The sequence below is a fragment of the Thamnophis sirtalis genome, unplaced genomic scaffold (genome assembly GCF_051295495.1).
Source record: "Thamnophis sirtalis isolate CommonGarterSnake01/CBP01778 unplaced genomic scaffold, rThaSir2_p1.2 scaffold_13, whole genome shotgun sequence".
Classification (NCBI taxonomy): Eukaryota; Metazoa; Chordata; class Lepidosauria; order Squamata; family Natricidae; genus Thamnophis; species Thamnophis sirtalis.
In genome coordinates this window covers 52,451,620-52,473,981 of record NW_028261393.1, presented here as the reverse complement: position 1 = coordinate 52,473,981, position 22,362 = coordinate 52,451,620, and the positions used below count along the sequence as shown (strand labels likewise).

The 22,362-nt window shown below is 45.6% G+C and overlaps 1 protein-coding gene across 1 annotated transcript in view; it reads left to right on the top strand.

Annotated features, from left to right (window-relative positions):
- The window catches only part of GRIA3 (glutamate ionotropic receptor AMPA type subunit 3), a 172,259-nt gene that overhangs the window by 125,834 nt on the left and 24,063 nt on the right, over positions 1-22,362 (top strand). The window contains 3 exon segments of the mRNA XM_087727511.1: positions 2,549-2,747; positions 15,245-15,492; positions 16,407-16,521. Of these exon segments, the coding sequence (XP_087583637.1) occupies positions 2,549-2,747; positions 15,245-15,492; positions 16,407-16,521 (562 nt within the window).

Here is a 22,362-nt window from a genome sequence, read left to right as displayed (position 1 = left end):
GTGTGTGTGTGTGTGTGTGTGTGTGTGTGTTTTCCCATCTGAACTGTTTCAGGCCTTCCAGAACTTCCGGGAAGCCCATTTCCGCCCCTCCCTATGCCTCCGTGTGGGCCCTGCACTTACCCTGCATCCAAAATGGGCTGCATGTAGAGTCCTGGGAGGGGTGGGCGTGGCCAGCCAGGGGTGGGATTTGGAGGTTCGCAGAACCGGCCATAACATTAGCTACACCGTCTTCTGCCGCATACCTCCCAACGGCCGATAAGATCACACAGGGTGGGCCTTCTCCAGGTGCCGTCGACCAGACAATGTCGGCTGGCGGCTCCCCGGGGGAAGACCTTCTCTGTAGCTGCTCCAACCCTATGGAATGATCTACCCCCAGAGATCCAGACCCTTCCCACTCTCACGGCCTTCCGAAAGGCTACCAAAACCTGGCTATTCCGGCAGGCCTGGGGCTGTTGACCTCATGAATGAGGTCCAGTCCTGCTTAGACTGAGTGCATGAAATGATCTTTTAATCTGTTTTTCTCTGTTTTTTTTAAATTCTTTATTTCTTTTAAAAATGTATTTCTGTAAGCCGCCCGGAGTCCTTTGGGATTGGGCAGCCTATAAATTTATTAAATACCTAAATACCTAAATACACGTTCTCCTGAACTCGGCCGAACCCGTAGTAGCCTGGTTACAAACAGCTTGCTCGTCGTGTTTGGGTCAGAACAGATAACCAGAGTTCATCATCACCTACATTTCCTAGACCCCAATTTCCCTCTCTTGCCTACCCCTCCCCCCCCCCCCGATTCTTGCATGGAATTCCTCACCGCCTGAATCCATCGCAGCAAAACAGCCAGAAAAGTGGCCCATCTTTAGTTTTTCCTTTTTTTAAAAAAAAATGCAGTTACTGTACTGTGGGAGAAAAAAATAAAGATGTTTGCACATCTCTCCTGTGAGAGCTGCCAGCTGAAAGGGAAATCTGGAGCTGAGGTCACTTACCTCGTAAATCACGTTTATAAATTATAAATGTTTGTGCTTTGCAATCTTGACTTCCAGACGGGCGCGCTCTAATTAACGTCAAACGGCGCTGGCATCTCTCCCTTGCAAGAGAATGCAGAATTCTGATAAATGGGACAGAAACTTGAGTGGCAGACCATCGTGGATTTCTTTCTTTGTTTTTTTCTTTTAAAACGCATAAAACGGCAAAGGGAATTTCCGTTTTCACCGATAAGGCGGACAGGAGGACAGGAAGTACTGTTGCAGCCAATAGGATTGGAGTCCACAGAGAATCCGCTCAGAATTAAAAGCAGGATGCCGGAATTTGGCAGAAATAAGAGCAAACCTGAGATATCCTGTTAAATGTGGTACAATAATGTTGCTCAACTGTTTAGGCCATGGTTAGCTGACTCTTAGCTGGTTTATTCAGTTTTCCTCTGTTTCTGGTTTTTCACGATGCATTAAAGCTTCACTTTGGAGACTAAAACATAATGATGAACGTTTGCAGGAACTGGGCCTGGCTTGTCTAGGGAAAGAGAAGGACCAGGGGAGACAGGATAGCCATCTTCCAATATTTGAGGAGCTGCCACAGAGAGGAAGGAGTCAAACTATTTTCCAAAGCACCCAAAGGCCAGGCAAGGAATAATGGATGGAAACTGATCAAGGAGAGATTCAATCTAGTAATAAGGAGGAATTTTCTGACAGTGAGAACAATCAACCCATGGAACAGAAGTTGCCTTCGGAAGTTGTGGGAGCTTCATCCCTGGAGGCTTTCAAGGAGAGATTGGACTGCCATCTGTCAGAAATGGTGTAGGGTCTCCTGCTTGGATTGGAGGGGGGCTGGACTAGATGACCTGCAAGGTCCCTTCCAACTCTGTTAATCTGTAATCTGTAAATCCTAGGTAAAGGACCTGGGTTTGGCCACACTTCACACTGGATAAATAAAAGCATTAGCGATGCGGTAGCAAGCATTTGTCTTTCTCACTAGACTTAAGTTACAGGTAGTAATTTCAGTTCATTCAGCGCCTGTTTGAAGTTACAATGGCACTGGAAAAAAGTGACTGACGACCATTTTCCACAATTATGACAGTCGCAGCATCCCCCTGGTCACGTGACCAAGATTCAGACGCTTGGCAGTGGACTCATCCTTATGACAGTTGCCTTGTCCCTGGGTCACGTGATCCCCTTTTGATACCTTCCGACAAGCCAGGTCGGAATAAGGAAGCCAGATTCACTTAACGACTGCATTGCTGACTTAACAGCTGTAGTCATTCACTGAACAACTGTGGCAAGAATGGTCGTAAAATAGGACAGAGCTCGCTTAACAATGGTCTCGCTTAGCAAGAGAAGTCTCGGGCTTGATTGTGGTCGTAGGCAGAGGACTACCTAGGCAGTGTTGTGACATTTCCACGCCAGGAATGTAATGCTCGGTGAATTTCTAGACTTCGTTAACGCCAACATTGGTTCTCTTTCTTTTTATTCCCCGTCTGTTTGGATCGTTTGGGATTTCTCTTCCTGCGGAAGGCCGAAGACCGCCGTATAGCAAAGTAACCGCCTCTCCAATTTCTTAGGTCTCTCTCAGGGCGAATCGTGGGCGGAGTTTGGTGGTTCTTCACCCTCATCATCATCTCGTCCTACACCGCCAACCTGGCTGCCTTCCTCACAGTGGAAAGGATGGTGTCACCCATTGAAAGCGCGGAAGATCTGGCTAAGCAGACCGAGATTGCCTACGGGACATTGGATTCCGGTTCAACCAAAGAATTCTTTAGAGTAAGTGTCTTGTGTCCTTCAAGGGGTTATGAAGTCCTGGTTGGGGTGGGCAGGTGAGCCTGTTGTGGGTGTCCAGACAAAACCCCTTTTATTAAATGAACATGAATTCCTCTCATTCACATTCAGCAAAGGCCTGGTAAACAGTCTTTCAAAGGTGAATTTATGACTACAGACCTTATCTAGCTTGGAAAGTTGCCATGTACCATATTTTTTGGAGTATAAGACACACCTTTTTCCCTCAAAAAAGAGGCTGAAAATCTGGGTGCGTCTTATACGCTGAATATGGCATTTTTTGCCTTCCGAAACCCCGCCCCTTTCATGGCCGGCTTTCATAGTGCCCCTGGGGCCTGTGGAGGGCAGAAATGAGCAAAAACCAGGCCATTTTTTTGCTCAATTTTGCCCCCCACCCCAGTCCCCAGGAGCACTCTGAAAGCCTCCCAAAGGCTATCCATGCCCTTTTTTTGACAAAAAACGGGTCCGTTTTTGCAAAAAAATGTGCTGTTTTTTGCTTGTTTTTTGCCCCCCATCCCCCAGGAGCAGTCTGTAAGCCTCCTAAAGGCTATTCATGCCCTTTTTTGGGAAAAACAAATGGGCCTGTTTTCACGAAAAACGGGCCGTTTTTGGGAGGTTCTGCAGATTGCAAAACTTTTTTTTTTAAAAAATTGCCTCTTCAAAACCTTGGTGCGTCTTATACTCTGAAAAAAATGGTAAATACTTTCCAAACGCAGTGCTAAGCAAGGAATGACTGGGCACAGAGTCTTTGAGATTCATGGGCAGATCTTCATACTCCTGAAACCAATTGTTACCTGCAAAAGCCCTCTCCCCTTCCGCTCCTCTTTTGTTTCCACTTGATAGGAAGGAAAATTTGTTAAAGCAAAGCCAGCTCACTTCCAGGTTGTGGGAAGAATATTCCTTTAGTCCCTGACTCTCTTGTCTTGATCAGCAGAGTCACTTTCCATGGTCCTTCAGCTTCCAATTTGTATTTAAGAGGAAGGGAGGGAGAACAACTGCTGGCTAAGGAGGTGAATGAACACGGACACGCCATTTCCCTCCCAGGATCTAAACAGAAACCCCTCTTAGAGGAAGAGGTGAACGTGCAGGGTTCCATTTTGGGGACAAAGCAGACTTATATTTTAAACCTATCTGCGTTCTCCATTAAAGCGGGTTAACCATTCCGAGGCAGTTTTCCTTCGAGCAAGGAGAATCTGGCATTCGACATGACGGGTGAAGGGAAATAGAGTGGAATCCAGCCTGGAGTTGCTGTTGGGAGAGTGGAAATTAATTTGCTCTGACAGCAGAGCTAAAATAAGTCTGTGTGTGTCTGACAGCAGAGGGTCAGGCCAAGTTTGGGTGCCCCAAATTCCATTGCGGTTACATCAAGAATTTCCTGGGGATGGATGGAGACTCAGTTTAAACCGCATGTAGTGTGCTTGTGTGTGTGTGTGTGTGTGTGTGTGTGTGTGTGTGTAAGGGTTTAACTTTTAGTGCACTTGACTCCATAGGTACAGAAAGTCAGGCTGTGATTTGCCCACCTAGATACATAGTCTTTAAGGAGCGATGCGCCACGCTGTTGTTGACCTATTTTGCACAGCATATAGAGATGACTTTAGAAAGCTCATAAACTGAAAATGCATGTTGTTGTTGTTAGTTGTGAAGTCATGTCCGACCCATTCGCGACCCCATGGACAACGTTCCTCCAGGCCTTCCTGTCCTCTGCCATCCTCTGGAGTCAATTTAAGCTCACGCCTGTTGCTTTGGTGACTCCATCCAGCCACCTCCTTCTCTGCCGTTCCCTTCTTCTTTTGCTCTCCATCATTCCCAGCATGAGGCTCTTCTCCAGGGAGTCCTTCCTTCTCATTAGGTGGCCAAAGTACTTGAGTTTCATCTTCAGGATCTGGCCTTCTAAAGAGCAGTCAGAGTTGATCTCCTCCAGGACTGACCAGTTTGATTGCCTTGCAGTCCAAGGGACTCGCAGGTGTCTTCTCCAGCACCGGAGTTCAAAGGCCTCCATTCTTTGGCGCTTAGCCTTTCTTATGGTCCAACTTTCACAGCCATCCATTGCAACTGGGAAAACCACAGCCTTGACGATACACACTTTTGTTGGCAGGGTGATGTCTCTGCTTTTTTAGCATGCTGTCTAGATTTGCCACAGCTTTGCATGGGGACTTATAAATGTATTATGAAATGCTGAGACTCCATAGCAACTCTGAACATGAGAACTTTTGCTATCATTATCTGTGGCACACATTTCGTCCGTCCCTTTTCAAATCAGGTTTATAGGGTGGCCTGCATCACAGGGGATAGCAATCAGTTCAGAGATAAATTATGCACTTTAAAATTAGTGCTTCCTTGGTGGTGGCAATTTGCCTTGCCAGTCACTTCAATTACAAGTAAACTCTTCGTTTAATTGACAAATGAGATGAAAAGAGAACGGTTAAAGGAGAATGTCTGTTAAAACTGAATGGAGGCTTGCCGATGTGTCAAACAGCAAATGAGATTTTACCCATGCATATTTTATATATTTTATGCACGCTTAAAATAATGACTAGGAAATTGTACAGGCATAGGAAGATAAAGTATAGAGACGTGTTTCCCCTCTTGCATCCAGAGTCCAGGAAATAGACATCTGTTAAACCGAGAATTTACTGAATTGGAGAGAGAAGAGAAGTGACCATGTTTTTCCGCGCAACATTCCCTTCACTGTGTAAATCTACCTTTATCGCCACCTTCACTTCAAACAGCAATCCATCCTGAAACCCTTAATAGTTTTTTCCCCTTAGATGAAAAATTAGTAATTAATTAGTAATTTAATAAATTTATATGCCGCCCAATCCCGTAGGACTCCGGGCGGCTTACAAATACAAGAGTAAAATAAAATAAAATATAGGGGAAAACAAAAACAGATTTAAAACAACACACCATGCACTCAAACCTAGATGGGGGCTGGACCTCATTCAAGAGTCAACAGCCCCAGGCCTGCTGGAGCAGCCAGGTTTTAGTGGCTTTTCGGAAGGCCGAGAGAGTGGGAAGGGTCTGGATCTCTGCGGGCAGATCGTTCCACAGGGCTGGAGCAGCTACAGAGAAGGCCCTCCCCCGAGGGGTTGCCAGCCGGCATTGTCCGGTCGACGGCACCCGGAGGAGGCCCAGTCTGTAAGATCTTATCGGCCGTTGGGAGGTATGTGGCAGGAGGCAGTCTCGCAGATAACCAGGTCCTAGGCTATGTAGGGCTTTAAAGGTAATAACCAGCACCTTGAAACACGTCCGGAGACCGATGGGAAGCCAGTGCAGCTCGCAGAGGATAGGTGTAACGTGGGTGTATCTAGGTACACCCGATAACGCTCGTGCGGCTGCATTCCGGACCAACTGTAGTCTCCGAACACTCTTCAGGGGCAGCCCCATGTAGAGCGCATTGCAGTAGTCAAGCCTTGAGGTGACAAGGGCATGAGTGACCATTCGAAGTGCCTCCCAGTCCAGATAGGGCCGCAACTGGTGCATCAGGCGAACTTGGGCAAAAGCCCCTTCTGGTTACAGCCGACAGATGGTGTTCTAATGTCAGCTGCAAATCCAAGAGGACACCCAAGGATTTTAAAAACATTTTCATTATATTTTTTAAATATAAATTTTTATTTTTATTATACAGACAACACATACACACAACAATTTAAAAAAAAGCATCATCACATACAGCATGTCATTTGGTTACAGGAGTTTTAACATCCATATTCTCGAATAACATTTACCATCACAGATTTTTCATCTAGTATAACTAAATACCTCACTTTCATTGTACAGTATATGTTCAATTACAATTAGTATTATTTTTTTCCCAATAAATCATAATTCCCTTACATTCTTGATTGTCTATTTGATAACAGTATACCTTTATATAATCCCCATGTGAAAGAAAAAAATTTTTTTTTACCAACCACTTATATTTATATATCACTATTTTTCAATTATGCATAATTCCACCAATCAACTATCAGGTATGCTTATGTTCATTCTTATCCTTGTGCCTCATACATTCAAACAGAAATCTTATTCCTTCATTTTTCAACAAAATATTCTAAATAGTCGCTACATATATATACCAATTTTTAATTATTCCCTTATTAAAATTATTTATCAACAAGATATCATTGTAATATTACTTAAGGTTATACATTATATCACCAATCCTCTATCAAGTATACTTAAAGTCATAGTTATCATTGTTATTGTCATTATTTTTCAATGTTGGTGATATCCAGACAACATGCTTAACGACAGTTGATCCCATTTTGCGTAGGGCAGACTCAACCAGAAGCTAAAGAGAAAACTTGGGTTTCCGAATACACTTGACTGAATTGTGGCTGGCTAATTGGTGAACATAATCATGTCAACGGGAACCCACTGAGTAGCTATTTTCTACTCCATTAAGAAAGGATCTGTGTCTGGAAACACACAGGGCCAAGGCTTCTGAGCCAAATTCTACACCTGAAGTATGAAGATCAATCTCCCAGTATCCTGGTATTTGAATGGCTGTCACAAAGAAGAGCTGGGTCAAATTATTCTCCAAAGTACCAGAAGTCAGGACAAGGAACAATGGATGGGAACTAATCAAGGAGAGAAGCAACCTGGAATTAAGGATATTTTTTTCCTGACAATGAGGACAATTGACTAATGGAACAGAAGTTTCCTTCAGAAGTTGTACCGGGCTCCATAGCTGAAGGCTTTTAAGAAGAGACTGGACAGTCACTTGTCTGAAATGGTATAGGGTCTCCTGCTTGAGCAGGGGGTGGACTAGAAGTCCTCTAAGGTTCTTCCAGCTGTATTCTATTCTAACTTTATCAGGAGCACCATCAGGGCTATGGGTTGGCCATGGTGCATTGGCTGTGGCGAATTGTCCATGGCAAAGCCACTGTGGAAAGTTGGCTGTGGCGAATTGTCCCATTCCAACCAATAGATGACCTTCAACACTGATGGTCACTAGATATATTTGCCAGATTCCTGCCTCTCTTCTGCCCCTTTCCTCCAGTAACAGACAGCAATTTTTCTGGCCTGGTTGAGAACGTCAGTGAAGATAGCTAAGCATTTATATCCATCAGTGTGTTTGCACAACTCTCTTATGCTTAGCGAGATTACTCTAGAAGTGACATACAAACAGGAAAACTGGGTCAAATGTCCTTGGCAATTAACCTAGCTCCAAATTGACCCAACCATTTTGTGTGTGCAGTTACATTAACATGTCTGGCATGCTCTATCTTCTAAATAATGGACGACAGAGTTAATTAATTCTGTGATTGGGAAAATGTCCTAAAGACGCCTCTAGGCATTCTATCTCTGGGTGATTTCTGCCCTCCTGGTCTCTGCCTCTTACACCACCCCATAGCTGTACAGTGACTCAAGCAAGATGAGTTGGTTACGACTCCATAACGTCACAGTAGACTTTTTTCTTTTCATTCTGGGTCAGTCCTCAACATCAGTTTTTCTCAGCCTTGGCTACTGGAAGACATGTGGACTTCAACTCCCAGAATTCTTCAGCCAGCGCAGGAATCCTGGGAGCCGAAGTCCAACACCTCTTCAAGTTGTCATAGTTTAAAAACCCAGCTCTACCTTCTGGAGAGATGGGGGATTAAACTAGGAAATACCATATTTTTCAGAGTATAAGACACACTGGAGTATAAGATGCACCAAGATTTTGAAGAGGCAAATATTAAAAAGTTTTTCCACTCTGCAGACCTCCCAAAAATGGCTCATTTTTCACGAAAATGGGCCCATTTTTGTAAAAAAAAAGAAAAAAAGAGCATGCATTGCCTTTAGGAGGCTTGTAGATTGCTCCTGCGGGCTGGGGGGGGGGACAAGGAAAAACGGCGCATTTGTCGTTCATTTCTGCCCTCCCCAGCCCCCAGGAGCACTCTGGAAGCCTCTTAAAGGCTATACATAGCCATTTTTCCAGGGTTTCGGGAGGCAAAAAATGCTGTATTCAGTGTATAAGATGCACTCAGATTTTCACCCTTTTTTTTTGAGGGAAAAAGGTGCATCTTATACTCCGAAAATACGGTAGGTGCCTCCAGCATCTGTTGCAAAAAGACTGTAAACTTGGCCATGGATTGATTGATCAGGACATCTCGGTGCAGGGAGTTGAGGTAGCAACCTGAGAGAACAGATGTTTCTGTCAGTATAATGCCAATGTGTCCAAAGTGAACGGAAGAAATAACCATCTGGATTCCAGCGACTCAGGGCATGTTCAGGACCTTGGAGAGCTCTACACATAGAGTTACAAACTGAAATAGCTGCTAATGGAAGAGGTGTTTTTCACGTCTCTTTGTGAACTATTAAAGCTTTATGGTTGGCTAAGCTGCAACATTTTTAGCTCCATTCAGCCTGCTGCTGCTTCTAAATTTACAGAATCTCTGGTCCCTTCAGGAGTCTCACAGCTTGGCGCAGCTAAGACAACGCAGAGGCTACAAGGAAGGTCATCTTCTGAGTCTTAACTATGGAAGGTCTCTCATGGAGATCCTGGCTAGCGCATGATCACAGATGTTGATGGCTTTCTTTCCATTTTGAGAGACTTCATGATGGTCAAAGACTTCATCACAGCTCTGCTGAGTTCTTGACCCCGAAGCCACAAAAACATTTGAGCAAGAATAAGCATGGGGTCAATGACTAAAACAAGAAAGCCAGAACAAGCCTTCCATTTTAGGCATAGAAACCAGCTGGGTAATTTTGGACCAATCACCAGAAGCTGGTGAGTTTTAGTCCTGCTTTAGGCATGAAAGACAGCTGATCGGGCCAATCACCATTGACTGAGAGTTCTAATCCCACCTTAGGCTGGAAGCCGAGCTAGGTGACTCTGAATCCATCACCAGGAGACAGTGAGTTCTAGTCCTGCCATAAAAGCTGGCTCGGTGACTTTGAGCCAGCCCCATCCCACCTTACAGGATTGTTGTGGGGAAAACAAGAGGAGGAAGGAGCATTATTATGTTCGCTACTTATGAAGTAACAGAGGTGGACTAAAACCAGGGGTGAGATTCAGCCAGTTCGGACCAGTTTGGGCGAACCGGTAGCTCCGACATCAGGTGGGCCTGCTGACTCACCCCTGTGCTTTACTTACCTATATCCTCTCAGCTGATAGTAGATTGCCACGCCTCAGCTATGTTACTCCCCAGAAGGAAGGTACCATATTTTTCGGACTATAAGATGCACCATAGTATAAGATGCACCATGATTTTGAAGAAATTTTTTTAAAAAGGTTTTTGCACTCTGCAGACCTCCCAAGCCCCTCTGCATGCCTCGTTTTTTGCAAAAAAAAAGGGGGGGGGGCATGCAGAGCTTTTGGAGGCTTGTAGAGTGCTCCTGGGGCTGGGGGTGCAAAAACGAGTAAAAATGGCCCATTTTTGCTTGATTTTGCCTTCCTCTGCCCCCAGGAGCACTTTGCAAGCCTCCCAAACCTTCTGCACATCCATTTTTGCAAAGGGGGCAAAAATGCTGCATTCAGTGTATAAGACGCACCCAGATTTTCACCCTCTTTTTTTGGGGGGGGGGAGTGCATCTTATACTCCGACAAATACGGTAAGTTTTGTTAAAACTTTTGTAAGTTACATGTAAGGTAAGTTTTGTTAAAACTGGAATGCGCATCAGGTGTGGGCACACACGGAGTGCACACACGCACAGCACATAATGAGTGAACCAGTTGTTAAACCGGCAAGATCCCGCCACTGACTAGAACTCTATTAACAACTCAATAAATCTTCTCCAGCATTGGCAGAAGCATAATCCAACCCCGCCTTCTTAGAGAGATAGCAAAAGTGACGTTCTCCGTTGCTTGTCAATTTTGGGGGGGTGGGTTTTGGAAGGAGAAGAAATAAAGCCAGCGGAGACGAGACTTCCCCCAGCAATTTATTTTGAACGAACAGATGGTGATGAATTTTATTCACCCCAGTCCTGGGCCACGATCCAGATAGCAAACGGCTTTCCGTGACTGGCACCGTCCCCATCATTCTAAGGCGACGACAACCATGAGAATCGAAATGCTGTAGGTCAGGCTTTCCACCTGCTTCATACATGCGCCCTGAATTCTCCCCATTCAATTTCCCCTGGAAAAATGTAGACCTGGCAAATAACTCCCGTTTTTGTGTCACTTTCCAAACCGAAGCACCCGCAGCCTTCCATTTTGATCCTCGCGGTTTAACGCTGACGAATTACCCTCGTTCCTTTTGGGCCACGTTAACATTTACGAAGGAGGTGTGCTATTAATTGTGATCAATAGGTAAAGGTAAAGGTTCCCCTCGCACACATGTGCTAGTCATTCCCGACTCTAGGGGGTGGTGCTCATCGCTGTTTCAAAGCAGAAGAGCCAGCGCTGTCTGAAGACGTCTCTGTGGTCATGTGGCCAACATGACTAAACGCCGAAGCCGCAGGAAACGCTGTTACTTTCCCACCAAAGGTGGTTCCTATTTTTCTACTTGCATTTTTTACGTGCTTTTGAACTGCTAGGTTGGCAGAAGTTGGGACAAGCAAAGGAAGCTCGCTCCGTTATGCAGCGTTAAGGATTTGAACTGCTGAACTGCTGACTTTTCTGATTGACAAGCTCAGCCACTGAACCACCGCATCTCTAATATGCGATCAATAGCGGATGTCACTATTCAGCCTGATTTCGCCACTCGTTTTGTCCTGACACGATGGAAGATGGGAGACATTTGCATCTCTTTGAAAATGGGATCAAGTTTGTAATCTGGGCCTCGACAAGGAAATCTCTTTTTTTTTCCCCCTCTCTAAGCTCCTTTTCTCTAATGAGCTTCGGAGGGTTAGTCCTCATGGCTCTGCCTACATTGGTTTTGTAATTGACCAATTATGCCTGGCCTGATCAAATTAGGCCTGGTCCTTAAGCCTGACCGATGTGCTTTTCTGTGAAATTGGCTTCCCTCAGGAGGAGAAAGCTGTGGGTTCGAGATTGGTTGCTAGTTTGTGCTGAGAAACATGCCAGTCACAGTCTTGAGAGTCAAGCAAGTATCAGCGTTCCAAGTATCATGTAGAATTAAATCAGAGTCCAAGGCAAAACGATCCTTAAAGTTCCAATTTAATAAAGCAGACATTTTAGGGCATCTGTGTTAATCCCAATTCTGGAAATGACATCAGAATCCCACCCAGTTAAAAACTCATGATCTTGTCCCCACACCCACAATCCATCACATGGTCCAATCTTCTTCTTCCATGCTGGCGTCTCCACCCAGCTGCTTCCGGTCAGGTGTAAAAGTGCGGAGACAAAAGATGACCTTGGCTTCTAGAAAAGAATGACAACAATACATTCCACAATCCTACTCCTGTCTCTTCCCCCCTCCCATCAACTATACTAAAGAAACAGCATAATGAAATAAGAGAAAGTGTGGCAGGCCAAAATTCTAAAAGGAATATAATTGCAGGCCTGACAGTAAGCGTCTTTGCCTCAAGCAGTTGCCATTTTGTGAGGGAAATTGTGACATTTTTCCTCAGCTTTACAAGTGGAGAAAATGTTTCATCCTAGCAGAGGTAGCACACACACACACCCCAAAAAAGATCATTTTCATTGAGAACACAACCTGGAGGAATAAAAAAAGGGATAGAGCAATTCACAGCTCCTGTCATAATTTCAAAGTTCACGGCAAGTGATGGCCTTCTAGGAACCTTCTATCCACCTATCCCAAGAATATTCCTTATATACCTTGTTTCCATGAAAATAAAACCTCCCCAGATAATAAGTCCAATTGGGCTTTTGAGCGCATGCGCTAAAATAAGCCCTCCCATGAAAATAAGCCCTCCCTGAAAATATTGCACCACAGAAGCAGCCATGAGGTGACCACGCTCGCCCCCTCCTGCACCTCAAAAATAATAAGACCTCCCCAAAAATAAGGCCAAGTGCTTTTTTTGGCAAGAAAATAAGACCCTGTCTAATTTTCGGGGAAACAAGGTATATTCCTTCACTCCAATATATTCTTTATCTCAGGGATGATTTTTCAAGGGGTCAGCATCGGGTATGCACTTGACCTTCTCCATAATCAGTAAAGAATGATTGATCCAGTCATCAACTCTTGAAATCCTTCAGCAGCTTCTTGCGTGACAGTTGACTCTCTTGAATAGTCTTGGCCTCTGTGTCCTCACCATAATTTGGCAACTTCACCCAATTAAGATTCACCTGGGTGTTTTGAGAATGCTGAGATGTTTGGGGGACATCTGCATTCTTTCTCAAGGTGCCTGGCCTTGGGTGCAGGCGCAAATGGGTTCTCAGCTTCCCTGTTCTCCATCAAGCTGTCATTCCCCCCCAGAGGTGGGTTTCTACCGGTTTGCACCAATTCGGTTAGAAGAGGTTCGAGGTTCGAGGTTCATTTTATTTATATGCCGCCCTATTCCCAGCGGGACTCAGGGCGGCGCACAAACCCAAGGAGGGGAAGGGAAACACAAAAACTACAACAAAAAGTACAGGGCATTTAAAACAACCAACAGCCACACGATTCGAGAGGGGAAGGGAACTCATTGACCCCAGGCCTGCCAACACAGCCAGGTTTTAACGGCTTTTCGGAAGGCCTGGAGAGAGGTGAGGGTCCGAATCTCTGCGGGGAGCTCGTTCCAAAGGGCTGGAGCCACCATAGAGAAGGCCCTCCCCCCGGTAGTGGCCAGATGACATTGGCTAGTAGACGGAACCCGGAGAAGGCCTAATATGTGTGATCTAATGGGTCTTTGGGAGGTAATTGGCAGCAGGCGGTCTCTCAAGTACCCAGGTCCAATACCATGAAGGGCTTTATAAGTGAAGGGCTTTATAACGTTCCACTAGTGGACCCGGAAAGCAGGCCACACCTACAGAAGAGGTTCCAAAAATTTTTTGAAACCCACCACTGATTCCCCCTCTCCCATTTCCCCATCAAGGTTTATCACTCACTGGCTCCCCTATATCATCCACCCCACTAGCCTTTGACGGCAGGATGCCAGTGAGGTGCCGGGCTGAAGATGGAAGACCTGACAATATCCATAACATGGCAACATCCACCCGATCAGGGTTGGGAAGCAGAAATCAAGTAGAGGGTCAGCTAATGGGTTAAGTAGAGGATCAGCTAATGGGTTAAGTTGGAAGTATCGCAGTAGCAAATTCAGTCGATGCCCGCAGGAAGCCACTCACGTGCTGTTTCAGTGTTCTACTTTTGGGACAGCAATCATGAGATAATGATAATGACATTGCCCGAAACAACTAAGCTTTCATATCTTCTTCTTTTTTTTTTTTTCCTGCCCCCAAACGTACTGTACTCTTTATGTAACTGGGCTGAATTAAAGTCACATGAATAAGGTACTCGTTAGAAGATAATATATCGCTTTTAATTAAGGGCACAGTGTGCAGCCAGCAAAGTACATTAGCTGATTAAAACCCCTTTTTGGTCAGTTCAAATCTAACAGCAATTAAAAGGCCATCGGATGACTTTTTAAAAAGGTAAAGGAGATTCGGAGAGGAATTCTGGCTCAAACTACAGGTGAGCGACCGTTTTTTGAGGACACACATCCCCCCCCCCCCCAGCTTGGTCGGATTGTTAGTTATGAAAAGTGTGTTCGTTTAGGTTTTTTCTTGAGGTTTGTTTGTAAAAATAGTAAAGGCAGAATATATATCAATAAATGACTTGTCTCTTTCTCTCTCTCCCTTTCTCTCCCTCTCCTTCTCCCTCTCTCCCCCTCCCTTTCTCCCCCTCTCCATCCCTCCCTTCCTCTCTCTTTCCTCCCTCACTCTCCCCCCTCTCTCTCCCTTCCACCCTTTCCCTCCCTCTCCTTCTCCCTCTGTCCCCCTGCCTCTATCCCCCTCTCCCTCCCTCCCTCTCTCCTTCTCCCTCCCTCTCCCCCTCTCTCCCTTTCACCCTTTCTCTCCTTCTCCCTCTCTCCCTCCCTCCCTCTCTCCTTCTCCCACTCTCACTCCCTCTCTCCCTCCCTTTCTCTCTCCTCCCTCCCCTCCCCCTCTCTCTCCCTTCCACCCTTTCTCTCCTTCTCCCTCTCTCCCCCTCCCTCTCTCCATCCCTCTCTCCCTCTCCTTCTTCCTCTCCCCCTCCCTTCCTCTCTCTCTCCTTCTCCCTCCCTCTCCCCCATCTCTCCCTTCCACCCTTTCTCTCCTTCTCCCTCTCTCCCCCTCCCTCTCTCCATCCCTCTTTCCCTCTCCTTCTCCCTCCCTCTCCCCCTCTCTCCCTTTCACCCTTTCTCTCCTTCTCCCTCTCTCCCCCTCCCTCTCTCCCTCTCTCCTTCTCCCATTCCCCCTCCCTCTCTCCCTCTCTCCCTCCCTCCCTTTCTCTCTCCTTCTCCCTCCCTCTCCCCCTCTCTCTCCCTTCCACCCTTTCTCTCCTTCTCCCTGTCTCCCCCTCCCTCTCTCCATTCCTCTCTCCCTCTCCTTCTCCCTCCCTCTCTCCCCCTCTCCTTCATTTCCTCTCTCTCTCCTTCTCCCTCCCTCCCTCTGTCCCCTTCTCCCTCCCTCTCCCCCCCTCTCTCTCTCCCTCTTTCTCTGTCTCCCTCAGAGATCCAAAATTGCCGTCTATGAGAAAATGTGGTCATACATGAAGTCGGCAGAGCCCTCGGTGTTTGCCAAGACCACGGCCGACGGGGTGGCCCGCGTGAGGAAATCAAAGGGAAAGTTTGCATTCCTCCTCGAATCCACCATGAATGAGTACATTGAACAGCGAAAGCCCTGTGACACAATGAAAGTTGGTGGGAACCTGGATTCCAAAGGCTATGGTGTAGCAACTCCTAAAGGCTCAGCATTAAGGTGGGTGGAATAATATAACAATTTCCATGTTGTTATAGTATTCCACCTACCCTGATGTATTGTGTTGTCTTTTTTTTTTCTTTTTTCTTTCTTGTGGATTTGAGGTAAACATAAACAGTTTTTTTTTAAAAAAAAACAAAAACGAAAAACAAAATCTTTTTTTAAAAAAATCCACAGTATTCCGTGGAGTTAAATACGATGGTAAATTACGGTTTTGTTGACCTGAATGCATCCATATATATTATATTTTTCCCCCTAAATGTTCTCTCCGTGTTGTCCCTCCGGATGGTTGCTGTTTGTTTGTTTGTTTGTTTGTTTGTTTAACTTGATCGTCCAGTGGCTTTTCCCCCCCCCCTCTCAATTTTAAATGTTCAAAGCCCGATTTTAAAAACCACCCTATGTGATGAATCTTAAATTGCATGCGGTGGTGTCCTCGTTGTGTTTTTCCTTTCCCCCACCCTTCCTTTTTTCCCCTTCCTTCCTTCCTTCCTTCCTTCCTTCCTTCCTTCCTTCCTTCCTTCCTTTCTCTCTCTCTCTCTCTCAAGGAAGTCTCCCTCATCCTGCACACCTCAAGAGTTTTCAGCAAATGTTTAAATATCCTTCCAATTTCATCCCGCCATTTGCTGTAACCAATCCACGCTCTCTAGCGCCACCTCCCTGTGGGAAAAGAAAATGACACTCCGCTTATTTTTTTTTAAAAAAATCCCAAACCAAAGCACTTTAAAACCAGAACCCCAAAAAATAATAATCCGAATTTTTTATAACAAAAAAAAAAAGATATATATTTTTTTTATCCTTCTTCTTCTTCTTTCTGGCACAATTTGTCCTCCTGCTCCTTTCCTTTCTGCGTTTGAAACACCTTTTAACCGAGCGTCGCTGCATTATTCTTACGAGTTATGTTTTATCGTTTCAAGAAATGCTGTAAACCTGGCAGTATTAAAACTGAATGAGCAAGGCCTGTTGGACAAATTGAAAAACAAATGGTGGTACGACAAAGGAGAGTGCGGCAGCGGGGGCGGTGACTCCAAGGTCAGCCTCAATGTCACCACAATCGGGTACCTTAGTCAAGAGTAATCGGCAAAGCTGTTATTTGACGCATCGGGGTGGGGACACAAAAAAACATTTGTGACGGAGACCTTGTCCTGAACCCGTCAAAGTCGGGTCCCTCACTTGCCTTGTAGCTTCTTCCAATCGGACAGTCTCCTCTTCTTCCTCCTCTCTTTTATTGAACTAACAGGGAGAACTTTGGCCCTACTGGGTTGGTTTTGGCTGGACGGGACCCGCAATATGGACTGGAATGACAATAGCAATAGCACTTAGACTTATAGGCCGCTTCATAGTGTTTTGACAGCCGTCTCTAAGCGGTTTACAGAGTCAGCATATTGTCCCCCGACAATCTGGGTTCTCTTTTTACCCACCTCGGAAGGACAGAAAGCTGAGTCAACCTTGAGTCAGTCAGGATCGAACTCCTGACAGTGGGCAGAGTTAGCAATAGCAATAGCCTATAGACTTATATACGGCTTCACAGTGCTTTTACAGCCCTCTCTAAGTGGTTTACAGAGTCAGCATATTGTCCCCCGACAATCTGGGTTCTCTTTTTACCCACCTCGGAAGGACAGAAAGCTGAGTCAACCTTGAGTCGGTCAGGATCGAACTCCTGACAGTGGGCAGAGTTAGCAATAGCAGTAGCCTATAGACTTATATACGGCTTCACAGTTCTTTTACAGCCCTCTCTAAGTGGTTTACAGAGTCAGCCTCTTGCCCTCACCAATCTGGGTCTTCATTTTTCCTACCTCAGAAGGATGGAAGGCTGAGTCAATATTGAGCCTGGGTGAGATTTGAACTGCCGATCTGCAGCTAGCAGTCACCTGAAGTAGCCTACAGTACTGCACTCTAACCACTGCATCATCTTGGCTCTAAGCTGTTTACAGAGTCAGCATATTCCCCTCCGACAATCTGGGTCCTTGTTTTACTGACCTCAGAAGAGCGGAAGGCTAAGTCCACCTTGAGCCAGTGAGAATCGAACTCCAGGCAGTGGGCAGAGTTAGCAATAGCAATAGCACTTTGACTTATGTAAACCACCCGTAAAATGCTGTAAAGCACTATGAAGATAAGTTAAGTTATCTTCATAGTGCTTTACAGCATTCTCTGAGTGGTTTACAGAGTCAACATATTTGGGTCCTCATTTTTACTGATGTCGGAAGGATGGAAGGCTGAGTCAACCTTAAGCCAGTCAGGATCAAACTCCTGACTGTGGGCAGAGTTAGCCTGTAATGCTGCATTCTAATTATTGTGCTACCCAGCCCTTAAAATGTTCAGCAACCTCAGCAAAAGGGCTGATAGGTATCTATTTACCTCAAAAAAGAGGCTGAATATCTGGGTGCGTCTTATACACTGAATACAGCATTTTTTTTAATCTCCCGAAACCTCGCCCCTTCACCAAAATGGCCGTGCATAGCTTGTACGAAGCTTTCAGACAGCTCCTGGGGGCTGGGGAGGGCAGAAATGAGCAGAAAAGGCCTGTTTTTGCTCAATTTTACCCCCCCCACACACACCTCCAGCCCCCAGGAGCACTCTATAAGCTTTCTAAAGGCTATCATGCCCCCTTTTTTTTTACGAAAAACAGGTCCATTTTTGCGAAAAACTGGTCGTTTTTTGTGAAAAACTGGTCGTTTTTAGCTTGTTTTTGGCTCCTTCACCCCCCAGGAATACTCTGCAAGCTCCCTAAAGGCTATTCATGCCTTTTTTGGAGGGGGGAATGGGCCCATTTTCACGGAAAACGGGCCATTTTTGGAAGGATTGCAGAGTGCAAACACTTTTTTAAATTTTCCTCTTCAAAACCTTGCTGCGTCTTATACTCCGGTGCATCTTATATGCTGAAAAAGATGGTAATTTTTCTCTGCCTCACAGGTGGGCCAAACAACAGCACACCCAGGAGCCCCAAAGTTTGGGTCTGTAGTTCACCGACATGTAACTTTCCCCATTTCTTGTCCAATCTGAACACCCTGCTGGCATAAAAAGACCCTTAATAGAATTAATACCACCCGTTGAAAGTTAATGCCACAAAAGACCCCGTTAAATTGTTTGAAGATTGCAACGGGGGAGGGGGGAGAAAGAAAAAAGAAATAAGAACCAACTTCCCTTTTTTTCCCCCACCCGCTAAGAAAAAAAAAAGTGCAAGCACTTTCTGTAGTTAAGTACCCTACTTACGGCAAAATTATCGATAGCAATAAAACTGCGCGAGGAAGTTAACTTGGTCCCCGCGTGGGTCTCCTCATAAAGAGACTTTCATCAGCAAGCCGGGTAATCGTTTCCTTTAATCATATTTGGATAACTACAAAAAGAGTAACGTGATTAAAACCAAGGAAGATGTAATTTCCTTCTTCTGTTTGCTAGGACGGAAACCCAAGTGGGAGAAAAAGGGAATATCGGTATCCATTGGCACTCAAAAGAAATCGTCTTTCTAGCTTAATCTTTGAGGGAGTGGATCCTATGCAATTCAGCAAAACTTACTTCCAGCTGGCTTGTCCCTTCCTCTGTGCCAGTAGTCCTTGACTTACGAAGACAACTGGGGCCTAATTTCCATCGCTAAGCAAAGCGATTATGAAGGGAGTCACACCTGATTTTACAATCTTTGCCTGGATGATTTCGGTGGTAAGCAGAAGTGCTCCGGAACCATTGAAAGTATTCCTTTTTTTCCTTGCTCCTTCAGTGAAAATAAGAAAATTAAATTCATTCGATGTATGGGTGGGAGGGGGTGTCGCGTATTAGGGACCCGGCGGCTCAGTGGCTAAGACGCTGAGCTTGTCGATCAGAAAGGTCAGCGGTTCGGCGGTTCGAATCCCCAGTGCCGCATAACGGAGTGAGCGCCCGTGACTTGTCCCAGCTTCTGCCATCCTAGCAGTTCGAAAGCATGTAAAAAATGCAAGTAGAAAAATAGGGATCACCTTTGGTGGGAAGGGAACAGCGTTCCGTGCGTCTTCGGCATTTAGTCATGCGGGCCATATGGCCATATGACCATGGAGACGTCTTTGGATAGCGCTGCCTCTTCAGCTTTGAAACGGAGATGAGCACCGCCCCCTAGAGTCGGGAACGACTAGCACATATGTTCAAGGGGAATCTTTGCCTTGTAAGGGGTCCCTTGGTGCTCTCTGGCCTTCCTTGTTTCCTTGCAGACGTTTCATTAGCCAAACTAGGTAACATCATCAGCGCTAGAAAGGACTGCAGTTTGCTATCAGTTTATATGCTTCTGCCTTGCCTGTCAGTGATGGTCTGTGTGTGCGTGTGGAGGGGGGCAGTCTTAAGAGATTCTTTGGTTGGGCTGTTGGCTTCATTGGCAGTTTCTTGTTTGGGGTATTCTTTACTTGTGTTGGAAGAAATGTCCTTCTGGTTCAGTGGTGGGTTTCAAAAAAAATTGGAACCTACTCTGTGGGTGTGGCCTCCTTTGTGGGAGTGGCTTGCCGGCTATGTGACCTGGTGGAAGTGGCTTGCTGGCCACGTGTTCTCTCTCTCTCTCTCTCTCTCTCTCTCTCTCTCTCTCCTTCCTTTTGTCTCTCTGTCCCTGTTTTCTTTTTTTCTTTCATCTCTCTCTCACTCTTTTTCATTCTTTTTCATTTATTTCTTCCTTTCTTTCTCTTTCTCTCTCTCTGTGTCAGTCTGTCTGTCTGTCTGTCTGTCTGTGTGTGTGTGTGTGTGTGTGGCAGTGGTGGGTTTCAAAATTTTTTGGAACCTCTTCTGTAGGTGTGGCCTCTTTTGTGGGAGTGCCTTGCCAGCTATGTGACCTGGTGGGAGTGGCTTGCTGGCCACGTGTTCTCTCTCTCTCTCTCTCTCTCTCTCTCTCTCTCTCTCTCTCCTTCCTTTTGTCTCTGTCCCTGTTTTCTTTTTTTCTTTCATCTCTCTCTCACTCTTTTTCTTTCTTTTTTCTTTTTTCTTTATTTATTTCTTCCTTTCTTTCTCTTTCTCTCTCTGTCTGTCTGTTTGTGTGTGTGTGTGTGTGTGGCAGTGGTGGGTTTCAAAAAATTTTTGGAACCTCTTCTGTAGGTGTGGCCTGCTTTCCGGGTCCACTGGTGGAACCTCTTCTAACCGGTTCGGTAGGTTTGACGAACCGGTTCTACCGAATAGGTGCGAACTGGTAGGAACCCACCTCTGTTCTGGTTTCCCCTTTATTTCCAAGTGGGGAAAAAGTCACTGGATTCCTGGAAGTTGCTTGGAAAGAACGTTTATTGATGATGGAAAGGACCACAAGGTTTGAGGTCCTGGGGAAAAAGGGGAAGAGTTGCGGAGAGTGTTCTGGTTTTATGCCCTCTCTGGGATTTTGAATTTGAGATTGCATTCTGATTGGTTGCCAGACTCCCATGGGGCCATGCAGGGGCAACTCTGTAGGCTGTCCTGAGCCCCAGGCTTGGTTGAGCCTTGCTGGGTGATGTCATCTTCCCAGGTGCCATGTGGTGGGATTGTGGTAGAGGGTTAATTCTACCTTTGTTGGAACTTGGGTGAGGGCATTTGCCTATGAATAGACCTAGCTATCTCTTTATCTCTTCAGTGCATCTGGTGTGGGCTATTGAGGAGGGTGGGGGCTATTAACAATGAATCTGCTTCCTGCCTTAAAAACATGTTTCTCCATTTCTCATCCAGGGAAATATAACATTCTGTCTTTTTAATATTTCCTAGAAGGGGTTAAGACGCTGAGTTTGTCGATCAGAAAGGTCGGCAGTTGGGCGGTTCAAATCCCTAGTGCCGCATAACGGAGTGAGCTCCCGTTACTTGTCCCAGCTTCTTGCCAACCTAGCAGTTCAAAAGCACGTAAAAATGCAAGTAGAAAAATAGGAACCACCTTTGGTGGGAAGGGAACAGCGTTCCATGTGTCTTCGGCGTTTAGTCATGCCAGCCACATGACCACAGAGATGTCTTCGGAGAGCGCTGGCTCTTCGGCTTTGAAACGGAGATGAGCACCGCCCCCTAGAGTTGGGAACGACTAGCACATATGGGTGAAAGGAACCTTTACCTAATATTTCCTAGAATATTTCATTCTTCTAGGAGAGGGGAAGAAGCTAACTTCCTACACTTGATTGCTGTCTGATGGTAACCTTGGAGTTAATCTATGCTGATCTGGGTGCTGATTGCTGGTGGAGAGGTCTTTTTATTCTTTTGGGGGGGGCAGGTGATTTTTTTTACATGGTCTACAGACGTCGTTCATGCCTAATCCGATGTATGTTGGCAAACAGATATCATTTGCCGACCGCGATAAAGTGAAAAGGGAAATAAGGACTTTTCTCTCCTGGTTCCATCACTCCAGATTGCTCTTCCTGGCTTTGCTTTTTTTGTTTGTTTGTTCTGGCCACGCAAAGCTGCTTTTAAGAATGGACAGCCTCATTTCCAGACTTAAAGCTCAAATCATCCACACTGTCTCCCCTGGGAATGCAATATGGGTCAGGCCATTTCTAGTCTCATCAAAAGCTTCAGAGCAGCACATTACAGTTGTGTAGGGAGGTGGACGGCATCTCTTCTTTCCTTTGTGTTTACTGTCTCCTGTAAATCATTAAAAAAAAACAGGGTCCCATCTCTTCTGCTCTCTCAATGGATCGCAAAGCATTCATGTTCCTCTTTGAATGGTGCCTGTAGCTTTTGCTCAAGGTAGCTTCAGTTAGCCAGATGTGACTTGGTATCGTTTCCTTTGCTATCATGTCTTCATATCCCTGACTTCAAAAGCATTCATTCCCAATCTTTAAGTAACAGCAGTAGCAATAGCAGTAGACTTATATACCGCTTCATAGGCCTTACAGGCCTCTCTAAGCGGTTTACAGAGAGTCAGCATATTGCCCCCAACAATCTGGGTCCTCATTTTACCCACCTCGGAAGGATGGAAGGCTG